General features: G+C 36.0%; 1 protein-coding gene across 5 annotated transcripts in view; it reads left to right on the top strand.

Annotated features, from left to right (window-relative positions):
• LOC120623628 (transcriptional enhancer factor TEF-1) overlaps positions 1-14,748 on the top strand; it is a 139,635-nt gene that overhangs the window by 97,532 nt on the left and 27,355 nt on the right. For all 5 annotated transcript variants that reach the window (XM_039889714.1, XM_039889710.1, XM_039889711.1 and 2 more), the window contains 2 exons: positions 1,424-1,554; positions 8,380-8,509. In XM_039889714.1, the coding sequence (XP_039745648.1) occupies positions 8,383-8,509 (127 nt within the window). In that variant the 5' untranslated portion in view covers positions 1,424-1,554; positions 8,380-8,382. The remainder of the gene's footprint in view (positions 1-1,423; positions 1,555-8,379; positions 8,510-14,748) is intronic.

Here is a 14,748-nt window from a genome sequence, read left to right on the forward strand (position 1 = left end):
AAAAGTAACACTACCAGTATGTCGGGTTTCACTACACCTAAAGCGTTTTAGAAGGCGAAAATATGATGATTGTTTTCGATTGGGTTTTAAAAAATTTAAATTAAAACAAAAATGAAGAACAAAAACTTTTTAAAGCTTACAATACTTATTTTGCCATAATAAATTTCCTAAAAGTGCCAATTTTGACATGAAAAGTTAATAGACTTCCCATTAAAATTCTACAAATATAAGTACCCGCGTACACAGCCGGAGGATTCTTGACGGCGAATAGTACCCGCGCACGGATCTTTGTGATTTGTCGCCCACTTGCTCCGCAACTTCGGAATTTGGTAATTTTGTGACGCGGTCAAAGTTTATAAAATTTTACGAGTTGTGATTTCGACTAATCAGCCGATAACAACACCACCGGACTATGACAGCGTGACGGCTACTATACTCGCAATGCTGTATTTGGCGACCTAAATCATTATTAAAAAACATTTGAAAAAATTTTAAACTTCAAACTATAACTTTTTATGAGATAAATTTAACGATTTACCTACGTATTTTTCCTTTACCTGTCTCTAAACATGCCTTCGCCCGCTAGTTAGTTTAATTTCCGTGATATCAACTATGTTTGTGTTAGTTTCATTGTCGTGACCACAACTACGTTTTCGTGAAGATTCGCGATAAAAAAGACGTGATGCGACAATAACTCTCTCGCTAACTTACATATGCAATAAATCTACCAGTACCTAATTCTCTAAAATTTTATCGCACATTGCTGCAGCAACACTATACAATATATTTCTTGGAATAACGATAATTCGTCATTTACATTTATTTAGTGAGGTTACTGTATTGTAAAATTAAGCGTGATAAATGTGGTGCGAACGACGCAACGAAGTGAATGGTGGTCTGAGGTTGGCTCTCAGAGACTTTTACGTATTTACAAATGTCACCTCAGACTACTACTGAGTTCTTATTAACTTTGCAGCCACTTATGAATTACTTCTGACGGTCGAACTCAGAGCGCGCGTACTGCAATACTATGCAGATACTATTGGTACAATCTCTACCTCGTAGTATAAAACACCAATAATCCAATTTCCAAAGTGGAAAGAAATTCGTGCCCTGTAGTGCCAAAGTGGATTTCCACATCTGTCTGTTTATCAGCAAACCTCTTCTGAACCACGCAACGGATTTTGATGCGGTTTTCACCATCGTTTAGATATATTTTTTGCAGATTGTTTAAATCTGTTAAATTAATTTACATTAGTACGAAAAAAAATATTTTGCAACCAGAATTTTCTCAGCTATGTTTGATGAAAATCGGTCCAAGATGGCCGCCACAACAAAATGGCGAATTACATGAAAGTCTGGGGTGTTTTAAATTATTAGTTATATTTATTCAAAATTTAATAGTTGTGTTTGTTTGTTGCAGCGAGCGGCGCGCTCGCGGCCGGCACCATTGCGTCCCCCTGGAGCACGGCGGCCGGCGCGCCCGACACCAATGGATCGGGCGGCGCCGATGCCAAGCACCTCGACGTGGGAGAGGCCAGCGACGATGAGAAGGTAAGCACTACTCACATAAACATGGGTAAGAAATACATAGTGGGACATACTACAATATCCAACAAACTACACTACACCACACTATCCAACACTAAAGAATCGCCGAAGGCGCACCTGGAACACATGGTGCGCCTTCCATCCCGAGACAAAAGCGCTGCCTACCCAAATATTTTCATATAACTGGCAAAGGAGGATTTTGCCAATTTATGCCATTAAACTTCTTTATACTTACCCTGGTCTAAAATTCTGTGCACGCCAATGCACTTGACAGGGTTTTTAACCGGCTCCCTTCAAAAATGAGGAGGTCATCAATTCGGATATTTTTTTTTTATTTTTAAGTATGTACTGGTATGACTCTTACATTCATAGACGGATTAGCAAATTTTTTTTTTAAAGTTATTTGTTCCGAAAATTTCCCACGTCAATTTCATAATGATCTGACGAAGAGCTTCGGAGTTAGACAGTGGAACTCTTCAAATAATTATAGCAAATCAACCGCGATCGCTGATATCGCATAAATATGCATTGTTGCGGGCACACAACATAACATCACGCTGAATACATTTGCGTACCCTCGAAAAGGTTACGCATATGTATTCAGTATGTCGGGGTTCATCCACATTTTCTGTTAAAATTAGAAGTAGTGGCGTATTTCTTTTCGACTGGAAGCTGGTTGTATTCAAGCTTGATTTACAAGTTTATTTACTTTTCAGTTGGTATAAGAATTATTTAAGAAGACGGTTTTCTTTTTTGTTTTTTTTTTTAAACTACTTTTAATATGCAAAACAATACTTTTTGCTAACTTCGTGGAAAATATGTAAGGAATTCACATATATAGTTACAGATAGACATAAATCAATTATAATTAGCTGATGCCTTCACGATAAAACTATTATTAGAATTAAATAAAAGTTAATAAGTTAACTAATAATTAATGATGGCTAAATTAGCGGAACATTTTAAAACTTAATCGCATCTCCGTTTTTTAATTGCCTAGTTAATATTAATAATTTGTTTGTTTGTATTTTTGAAGGCGGTAATTTAAATTATCAGACCGATTTAAAAAATAATTTTGCGTTACATAATACCTATTTGCTGTTTATTGAGGAAGGCTATAGGCTTTAATAACATTACCTACTGTCCACCCCATAGTTATTTATTAATTTTATTGGTTATAATATTATTTAGTTCTTACGGTCTTACCGTTGTTCAATAGCCGAATATACAATTATGCCTTTTCGGGAATTAAAAATACCTGACACGAGTTGTAAAGTTCCATATTTATAACCGAAAAAGTTCCTTCGAAATCAGTTTAGTGCGGCCTATAGTGAAGTAAAGTGGCCTAGATTAGCCCCACAAAATCCTTTACCATTGTATGTTCACATTGGTTCAGCCGTTTTGAAGATACAACCAGAAAAACAAAAAGACAGACTCTAAAGTTCTGACACGAGTGTTTGAATTATGAGACGATGATTTCCATTTATTTGAAGATCAGAATTGCGACGTAAGTATCATAAAATAATTTCTGAGTGTTTTTAATGATGCCAGTAAGTGTTGTTCTGCTCTTTTTAATGCTATCGGGAGAAAAGCTTCAGAACCCCTGATTTAAGTTGATATACTTAACAAAAGTAACGGCAGCGTACATTATAGGAGATTTATCACATAGAGTTATCATTCTCAGCATAAGCTTCTTCTAGAACCCTGAGTGTAGAGGGTTTTAGGGGAGCCCAAGACAGCGCATGACCCGTGTGTTGAATGCTATACTTTTTTTATTTGACCAACATAATAAACTTTTCCCACCTTGCGCGATTTTTTTTTAGTTTCCATTCCTCAACAAGTTTTCCCTTAACCTCACCTGTGAATAATTGAGGATGCAGTTCAAGATGGTAGCAGACTAACTTGTTAGAGATATGGCATATTAACCCGCCCTCTACTATTTCTACCCGGCGATGCTGGAAGGCTTCATCGCTTGGCGGTACGTCTCTGTCGGTAGTAGTCTGCCTCTGCCCCAGATAATACTTACATACCAATGGAGATGTGCATGGAACAATCTCGTAGCATTTAAAATCTAATCCATTCATGGCACGCTCTTAACATACTGCAAAATAATGGTTATAGAAAACAATTCATGTGCAAATATTGACTGGAGGATTCACGTGCGAGTTCCACGGAGCGATCTGATTCACGATGTTTTCGTCTGCGCCCGCGCCGCACGGATCAAGCGCGTTATTTTTGTTCTTTTGAGAATAGAACCGGCTCTATTAATTACAATGACGCACCTCTACTCTTCGCTTTTCATGTTACAAGTCTGTTAGAACTCGTGTTACGGTGTATTTAGTAACCAGTACCAAACATGCTTCACGTTTTTCAACCTTAGGGCGTACACTTTTTACAGTGTACTCTATACACTTAAAAAGTTTCAATTTCTATATCTTCAGATCTCCTTATTATAAAGCTGAAGAGGTTGCTTTTTTTTTGATCGCTCTAAACTCAGGAACTATGAGGCAGAATGAAATAATATTATTTGTGTTCGATAGACTTTTAAAGCTACTTACAGGATTTTTGTGTTTATTACACCACTGCGGTATTTTGGTTAAAAAATAAAAATCGTAAATGTTTCAGAATTCATAGATATTCTATTATAAAATAATTTATTTGTTAGATATGGAACTAAAAAATCTTTTTTGCATTCTACAGGCCAATTCTATTGGAAGGCTATTTAAAATTTTACCTCTGAAGGGGTTAAATACGGGATGAAAGTCTGTTTAAGAAATTCTTAAATCAATTCGTTTTCAATGTTTTAACCGCAATCGTTTACACACAGATGTTAATAGTATCTGGTTTACTTGATAAGCTGACATTTTTCTAAGAGACTCGTAAGTGAATGGCAATAGGCTCTAGTTTAGTGCATCTTGCTAAATCTATATATATTGTGTCGCGGGGAAAAAAGACATTGAGGACAATTAAAAAGGAGCGAACGCTTAAAACCTAAGAAAATATTTCGCAATCCACAATCATAGCTATAGGAATTTACATCGGTAATAATTATCACATAAAACCTAAGTGGCCAGCCGCGTGGTTTTAACGAATTTATAAATTAGATATTGGTTACAAGCACTACCTATAAAGAAATGCGAATTTTTAGTTTCCAACTTCCGCTCTTGCTATATCCCCAGTGGCGTGCATAGAGGGTATGCACAGGGTATGCAGATGATATAAAATGAAGAAAGTCTCCAGTACGAGTTTTTAAAAACCTAAGGATAGGCATTGTAAGAGTTATAAAAAGCCTAACCTTAAGTATTTATAACTGGTACTGGAGAAATTCTTAATGATGATTCGATCCCATTATTAAAAGGTGATATTCGTCGGTGAATTTCTGTATAATTAGTTTATCATAATAGTTATACTCGTGAACTTTTTGCTCTCGTTTAATAATTAAATAGGAAACTAGTTATGTTTATAAAAGGGTATAAGTAGTAATATTTCGATATTTTAACCAATTAAAATATTTTGAATGTACATATTAAAACTTTGCATTTCGAAGAATATTTTGAATGTACATACTTAAACTTTGCATTTGGAAGAAAACAATAACTTGAATGCATTTTTAATTGAAAAACGAAAGTCATGAACAAAAAGTTATGAGCTTCTAGAAATTCCCGCGGTTTCGCCCGCTTCTACTGAATGCTTACTTCTACTACTGTTATAAATGCTAAAGTTACCATGTTAAAGACGGAAAAGTCAACTAAGTAGGTATAATATTACCTACTTAGTTGACTTTTCTTACTGGAGATATATTTAGTATGAGTCGGCACACCGCGCAACTCCGATAGTTTTCGAGTATCGTAAAACTATGCCAATGTAAAATGAGCAAATTTTTATACGACAGCCCAAAAAAGGAGCATGTTTCTGTTTTTTTTAAGTGCACTCTTAAATGAAGTAATGTGTTAGTGAGTTCCGTTATCACATCATAACTTTTAAATGTCTGAACGGATTGGCCTGTATATATCATTACAATCATCCCGAGTAACAATAATTTTCAAATGAGACAATTCATGAAGTATTGACAGTTGTATTTTTTATGTTCTTAGTTACGTATTTCTTCCAACTAAATCTAATTCAAATCCGTCTATTACCATTTTAACGAGGTTTTTGCCTTTACCGAGCTACCTCATGTTGCTAGCCCGTGTTTTGTGGCGTCCATATTTACGACCAATTAAAGCAACGCCACTTTGAGCAAGTGCTGTGATTGGTCGTACGACAATTGCAATTTGTACCACACCGTAGACGGGAGCCAGAAGCGCAAGTGAGATTTCGTAATACTTTGAGCATAGAAATCTGATCCCTGTGATGCCAAGAGACGAGAAATATGTTGTAAAGAAAGCTTACGACTTCCGGCTACGTGATGGACGAATGACAAAACTCTTATTGGAAGAGGAATTGCCTGACCACATCACAGGACAGATTGTCCTGGCTCCAGAAAATTAGGAGAACCGAGCCTACCTAAAGTGCGATAGAACTAGAAAGAAAAAGATTCCTGCAATCGATCTCCTGCTGGGTCATCCCAAGCTTTCTTTATAACTGGCGTTGTATATTATACAGGTGTAAATTTCCAATAAATTTGATCAAAATGCGTGTAGACTATTGTCCAAATACGTAAAGGATCGAAGTTCGTGTGGTTAACCTGACGATCTTATAACGGAGTACCCTAAAACTTAACCACGAATACCGAAATTTCGAAAACCATTTTGCCTTCATAGCTAAGGTTGTAACGAATTTTCACTACGGTAATGTTTAAATTTCTCGGACTCTAGTGACACAATTATGATAGAAGCACTATTTTTAAAAACGTTACTAAAGATAATAAAGATGTGCTTTTAAACTGAGAAAATTTTGCTGAAACTGTAAAGCGGATTTTGTGTTTTGTTTTAACTAATAACTTTTGTTGATCGAGCGAAGTGGAATCTTGGAGTTTACTTTGGCCAAATTGTATTTCATCCGTCTGTCTGTCCATCTGTAAGAACACTATAAGAATATTTTTGCAACATATCCTACGTAAATTAATCACATTCCATCAAACTTCACCAAATTGGGTATATCTTCCACAAGCGAATTCTCAGTTCCTTAGGTCACATGTACACTGTACATGATTATAGACGTATCCAACGTCCATTGAAAGTCAAGGGAAATTAGCAGGTACCGAAAGCACGTGAAGGATCACTGATGAGATGGATCATATAAAGATTTGCGATTCAAGCTTCTCTATATCAATGGACAAGAGAGGCAACCATAAGGTAGAATTGGAGTGGACAAAGTCAAGGCAACCACACCAATCAAATGATAACCAAGCAGTATGATAGAGTGAAGCGACTAAGAAGAATTACATTACAACCCTTGTTATAACGTAGATCGTTATTTACATTAAAGGACATAAATAATCCCAGCCACGGAACTAGATAAATTACCTAATGTAAACTTCAATGACGCATTTACTCGGGCACAGGACGTGGATATATTTTGCTAAATGAATATATTAATATTATAAATGATATCTAATTACTTATAAACGTTTAGAAAACATAGAAATGTTGGCTCTTAATGACTATTATATATGCCAGTATTGGTTCTTTGAATTTGAAACTTATAATAAGTGAAAGCTTTCGCCCACGGCTTCGTCCGAATACAATGGGAATATCATCTATCAAAATGTGTTTTTCTCTTCTGTTTGGCAAGTTCAAATAATTATTGACAGTGTAATAGTTTTATTTTAACACGCGACAGAAGCCGGACGTTAATGTCTTCCACGAGGAGGATATTCCTGTTCAGAAACGAAGATATTTTTTTCAAATTTAATATATCATTCAGAATTAGCAAAGGTATCGTGGGATAATTAATGATACCAGTAGCGCTACGATGCGCGCCTGTCAAATAACATATAGACTGTATCATAAACGCAAAACAAATTACTCTATATTTTATTCCTTATTTAAACTTCATTCTATTAAGTTTTATGATTTTAAGAACGGTTAAGGTTGCCTCCTGCCGTATTCCGATATAATGGTAATTAGCATAAATAATAGGAGCATGAGATTTTTTACGGGAGTTCATTAAAATACCTGTTAGTTATAATAAATAATATTAACAGGGTGCATTTTCGAGAGGGGTCTCCGTGACAACGGTAAGCGTAGTCGTTAAAGTTAAGGAAAATATACAAAGTTTCTTAACGAACCTTCTAAAATTTACAAACGATACAAATTTTGTTTTTACTTAGTTCATCGGTAAAAACTTGGTCTAACTAAACTCTTTATGAACAGTTATTTTAAAAGACAGAGTGGAAAAATAATTTATTTTGTCAGTGACCTTGACCCTGAATAGGAAAATGAGCTTGGACAACAAAAACCTACCGCTCAAGCCTATACTACTACTCGCAAATTGGCTCTTCAAAATCTTCGTCGATATCTAGAAACTACACACTTTTTCTTTTTGGCATCCCAAGTGCTCTTCTCGCAGCACAAATCTCTCCCTTTCCTTTCTAGGTAACCAGTAAAGTCTTGTTCATTTAGTATGGGAAGAACATTAATCTTAATTTGCCTTATTCCGCGAAAATAGATCTTCTGAAATGCAATCTTTATGCATGTTGCATCCGACACAGCTGCATCAGAAGATAGAATCTGACGTGCGTAGAGAGTGCATTTTGAAAGATCTGTTTGGTGTGTTATACATAGATGGAAGGGACAGGACATGGGCTAAATGGGGTAAAAAAACGCTAAGAATATAGAAAACATAAGAACACTCAATATATCAATGACTTGCAAACATTTGCAGGACATGTCGGCAACGGACGCTGAGGGCGTATGGAGTCCGGACATCGAACAGAGCTTCCAAGAGGCGCTGGCGATCTACCCTCCGTGTGGGCGGCGGAAGATCATCCTCTCCGACGAGGGCAAGATGTACGGTGAGTCCGGGCATGCTAGAGAATCGCGTTTGTAGACAAACAATAATAATACAGGATACCACTTTGGGAGAGGTTGAGATATACATTTCAGAGGTTAAGATTTTGTACGATTATAACTTACAAACCAATCTCAGCTATAAAATCTCGAGTTGTGTGCGATTTGTTGTCAAATCTTTAAATGCAGATAAAAAATCCTATTTAATATCTAACACAAACAAAAATTGTTCTTTGATTATAAGATTATCTAAAGTCTGCCCCGACTTATATTTAACATTCTAGCGCTTGTTTTCATTTATCACATCTTAGTATTCTGCCATTGCAATGATAAACTTTCTAATTCAATTTGCGCACATGTCAATACAATAATTGAATTATGAAGCTGTATCAAGGCCGTTCCTAAAATGAACAATGGTGTAGCACGAGACAAAGGCTCGGGTGGTATTGATGTGAGCCGACAAAGCGGTTTGCGCAATAGGATTCCGCGGAAAGACGTGAACCGACAATTATTATCTCGCCCGATCGGTGTGTCGCCGATTCGAGGAAGCAGAAGTGCTTTGTTCAATCTCGCCTGCAATCTTCGAAATTCACTAACTTTCAGTCAAAGTACCCGTTCCGTTTTACGTGGACAAGAAGGTGCTGTCTTATGTTTCTATCCCACTAATATTATACCCGTGAAAGTTTTTGAGTATGTTTTTGTGTACTCTTTCACGCACAAACTAGTGAACGGATTTGATGGAAATTTGGAATGGAGATAGATTATACGCCGAATTAAATCAATTTCTACAGTTCCCGCACAATTCGAGTAAAACTGAATTCCATGTCGATGAGCTGGGTTAAGCTATAGTTTTCCATAGCTAATTTTTCTAATTTGATTTGTACTGATATACTGACTGATTTAGATTAGCAGTGGCCTTTGGGTAAAATAGCACAGCAAAATATATAGATTTACGTAAGAGTAAATTAATGGTATGGAAACTTTATCTGGAGATAGGTCGGTGGAATGCTTTCATTAAGTATATCTTAAACCTTTATTATTTTGTACCTTCTAGCTTTATTAGTATTGATTGATTCGAGAAAGCAATATTGCTTTGTTCAATCTGGCTTGCATAGTTGTGAGTTATATTTCAATGAATGTTCTTATTAGTTTTAAAAAGATGAAAGATCTATATGATAGATTAGAAAATAGAAGGCTGACCGATACTTTTGGTCCAAATTTGGTCTTTACCTTAGCAACGTACCTACACCATGGAGCAATCTTCGTTCCAATCCTTACCAGTACCTAAAAAATTAGCAATCTAACGTCCCGGTACGATTCCGCGTAGAAACAGATTAGGGTTTAAAAAAAAGAATAAAAACAACTATGCCATAGACCTAACAGTTTAGTCCGCTGCCGTCTTCAACAACATCATAACACAAGGTCTGATTCCAAAGGGCTTACTTGTAAAATCGAATAAATAAGAAAGATTGCATAAATAGGCTCTTAATGATTAAGTACTTAGAATGATTTAATTATATCTTTGTAGTATTGTCTGTTTCGCGAAAGCTGAAGTGCTTTGTTCATTCTCGTTTGCAATCGTCGAAATTAACTAACTTTCAGTTACAATACCTGTTCCGCTTTTCACGGACAAAAGCTGCTATTTCTATTAATGTTCCTATAAGTTCTAGACTGAAGTTCCAGTAAATGGATGCTAAGAAAACTAAAAAAGATAGGAGTGATGGAACATTTTTATTTATATCTGTAACCTTTTTGTTAAAGACCGAAGAAGAAGACTTTGTCCAATCTATCCTACAATATTCGGAATTCAGTAATTTTCTGCCACCTATTGTATTTATCAAAAACAAAAGTTCTTGTTTATATGCATCTATTCGATCTAAATTGGAGTACGAGTGTTACAAACTTTATCGGAAGACACGTAGATGGAATGGTTCATTTATGTCCTTAAGCTTTTTAGTATTGGCTTACTCAGAAACAAAAGTATTTGGTTCAATTATGCCAGCAATCTTCGAAGTTCACTCACTTTCATACTCATACAGGTTGACAGATGAAACGTGCAGTCTCTATGAATGTTACCATTGCTTCTAGCTTTTAACATAGAGTATAGACCTTTATTAGAAGATAAGTAGATGGAATTATGCCATAATATATCAAACTGGGGATAGCTTGGTGTTTAAGACTTTGGTTTCCTTTTAGGGGGTACCGAGTTGTATGTCCAACTCTTTCTCCGCACCCCTAACCTCTAATTATTTTTTCAAACATCTAACTTTTTGAAGTAATGTGTGTTTTAAGCAATACAAATACAATATCACTTGCTTTAACGGTGAAGGAAAACATCGTGAGAGATCCTGCGTGCCTAAAAGTTATTTGTAATGTGCTCAAAGGCGCGTGAATGTCTACTAATCCGCACTTGGCCGGCATGGTTGACTATATGGCCATAGACCTCATTCTGAGAGGATACTTGTACTTTGGTAATAGGTATGATGATGATGATGATGATGATGATGATAATGATGATCTCCAACTTGTGTCGACGGTTGCTGATGTACTTCATTCAGTCTTAGTACGTGTATGGCTTAATCATAGGATGACTTACTTTTATTGATTATTGACTATTAGAAATAGGATTGGACGATGATATTTTTTTTCTTATCTCACTACAAGTTAACCCTTGACAGCAAGCTAAACCTGTTTAGGGAAAGGTAGTTATTATAAAACCATAACTCAAGTAGAAAGTTGTTAAATTAAATATTAGGTGCTTTTCAAATTGTAACAATCGTCTACAAATACAATCCCTTCAATAAGACCGGCAAGCACAAAAAAATACTAACCCAATTTTGGTAAGAAAGACTAATGATTGTAATGCAAGCTCAGTTACTCTAAAGCGGGGGAAATTTTTTCACGTTACACTCTTAACTAAGGAAGCTCGTTATCTCTACGTGACGATTACTAAAAGAAAGCTTCACGAAATTAACAGTGTAAATCTCTCGTGTTTCGAGTTAATATTGTGTCACTTTCAAAAATAAACGTACTTTATAAAGGGTGGGATTTTGAGAACGATCTGTAAGACAGAACTAAACAAAATAGGTTACTTGAATATTGTTCATTTACACTAACGTATAGTAAAGTTCACCTGTCCAAAAAGGATGGTCTCTTCGTAACAATATCTGGTACGGAACTAACGTTGTTAAGGAAGCAAGCTAAAAAACTGAAACTACTTCGATCAAAGACGTCGAAGATTTTGTACAAATAACAACGTTACTTTAAGATTTTGAATACCCCTCAAACGAGGTGTAAAAGGATGAATATAAGATACGATATTGTTTTTGCACTACAATACCCTAAAAGCTATTACAAAACTTTAAGAAAAGTTTATAATGTTTTTTTTTAGCCTTGGATTTATCTTGTTGACAGCCCACTGGTTAGCACTGGTGTTATAAATGGGAGGTTCGAGCTCTGGCAGGGATAATTTGGGAATTTCTAGTATCAGAATTTTCTTTAGTCTAGTCTGATAGGAAGTTTCGGCCGTCGCTAGTTACCACCCTACCCTGATGAGGATGACACCTAACAGGTTTGCCCGCTACCCTCTTAGACTGCATCATAATTTTCCACAAAATGAAATTGCAGTCAAGTATTGGTCAGTCTTGTATTGGTAAAAATAATCTGAAGCAGAGTACCGACTCCATGCTTTCTTAGCATAATTTATATTTTGGCCCGTCTGATTGCACCCAAAATGTCACCCTGTATAAAGGTTATAATTGTCCTGATCTTTCATGACTTCAGCGTTCGGAATATTGCCAAGTCGTTGAGTGTTTTGAGTATCATTCGGATTGTAGATTTCTTTCATCCTGACAACATCGTTAATTTTTCTTCTTTTTATATAGTTTACCGTCTTTAAGTTGATGCGTTGTGGTAAGAACATCTGAGTTAAGGCATGCAATGAAAGACTTTGTATTTTTATTCGGTATAGTGGTGCTGTTCTGGATCCATTCGTCCATCGTTTGCAACCTCATGGAAAGTGAAAAATTTATATTATAAACTACAATGCGGTATTAACCGCGAATAAGTCGTTTGGTCTTTTTAGATTACGATATTTGGAGTAAAAATAAGAACTTTCCTGTAACCACCCTTGGGATTTTGATGTTTTTCCAGGACTAAAAGTAGTCTATGTTACTCTCCGTTCTTTCAACTCTATGTCAACATTAAAGTCTGTTGGTTGCTTAGATAGAGCGCTGAGGAAGGACAAATAGTATGGATAGTTCAAAAGTTCAAAATGAAATGAGTTTTTTTTCTGATGATTTTTAAAATGATTTTTGAAGTGAAACTTCTTTAGAATCGTTGTGATTTCAAACCGGATGCAACGGAAAAAACGCAAGAGACACAAATAAAACAATGTGTAGGATGAAGCCGGCAAAGAATGAGACAGAAATATACATATTATTTTATTTGTTTTTTTTTCCTATTTAAGTTACCAAGGAAACCGAATAATATCTAGATAAAGAAACAAACACATAAATGTATGGGACCGAGTGAGATAGAAAACATGATAAATTTTTTTACCTATTCTAGTTACCATGGAAACTAAACAATAAACCTTACATTTATCCTAATAGTTCTGATAGTCAACATCCACCTCAATGTCACGTAGGCTACTTTTCAGAAGTTACACTTACAGCATAAATTGCACAGGATTTTTTTTTGTTTCCTCATAAATATTGCACAACCATAAAAAGGCTTACAGAAGGTGGACATTTGGGTGGCATTTTCTACCAGTCAACCTTTGGATGCGAAAAGAGCGAGTTTAGGTGTGGGAGTGGAGTATATGTTAGGGGTAAATGTTTGAGCTTGAAAACTAACAGCACCGAGTAAAGATCCCATCAAAATTTAACATAATATTAAAGTTAATGTGACGTTAAAAACCGTGCATCACTATGTAACAGCATTAAAAGGATTATTTCCGGCAGACGATAAGATTAAACCGGCACATTTCTTTCCGTCTATTAAATCACTTAAGGTGGACACATCGCTTGCGGTAGATTTGTTTAGCAATTCCACCCCGGAGCTGAGAGCCGGGCAGTCCTTTAATTAAAGCGGACGGTATAATGTGCCTGACGCGAACTTAATGTGCGTCCGCCGTAATGGCGGTGGTTCCTTTAATTGTTCCACGTCAATTCTGTCGGCTGCACACACAAAGAATAGTTTATTTAGCACACAAGAAGTCAAATATTGGCCTTCATCACCAGCCTCACTGCAGAGTACAGGCGTCCTCTCTATTGGGATAAAAGGTTATATACCCACCACGCTGCTCCAATAACGGTTGATGAGTTTTGAAGATAATTATTGATCGAAACTGTATTTAACGAGCCGCGAGGCTCTTCAGTCTATTTCCTAACTTTTTTGGCTACAAAAATCCAACCTTTCTTGGTCCGACTTCAATTTTTATTTGTCCTAGGACATAAGAGTTCTAGCTTTATACCCTCCCATGCCGGGAGGACGCTTTATAAAAAAGATAAAAAAGCCTATTTTAATCCCTGTAACTGCCTCTATACTTCTTTCATATAAAGCTATAAAAAACGGTTAAATCAAAGTCAAAAACGGATAAATAAATTTCATTGATTGTACAGATAAAACACTACACGAATCCTTAAAAAGGCTCACACCGAACAAAGCGTTAGTTAAGTAAACCTTAGGTGCGTCAAATGGTTAGAATTTGAACCAACGACCTTTAGGATTTTAGTCCTTGAGCTATTGGCGTTTTGATTGCGTAAAATGCATGTCTGAAAGGGCAACACCAGTAGTTTTTACTTTAACATCACTTACAGTAGCTAAGGCTTTTTTGTTATACCTACTTCTTTATACGTTTGTCTTCACTACGATTTAATTTTGCTGGCATTTATTTGCGATAACGGCAAGAAATTTGTCGTGTTGTATAAGGTCACTTCTCATATTGCATTTATTCAGCAATCTATACCTACTTCTAATAAAGCAGAAGATAATGTCGTTTTGTTTGTTTTGAGATATTAAAAATACTATCGAGTAAACTGACAGGCTATTTTTTTTTACCCATCTCAGCTGCAGCTTCTTGTTTTGATGCAATATCCCTTATATGAGATGAGGCCAATTTGTTTGCATGTTGCGTACCACAAAAACGCCCGTACCGGTTTCCAGGGAACCAGCGTCGCTCCATCAGGTCTCTTAACATCAACCCGCCTTATTCTTGAAGATTCAATGAAAGCAAGATTAT

Source organism: Pararge aegeria, chromosome 5 (genome assembly GCF_905163445.1).
Source record: "Pararge aegeria chromosome 5, ilParAegt1.1, whole genome shotgun sequence".
In the NCBI taxonomy this organism is placed as follows: domain Eukaryota; kingdom Metazoa; phylum Arthropoda; class Insecta; order Lepidoptera; family Nymphalidae; genus Pararge; species Pararge aegeria.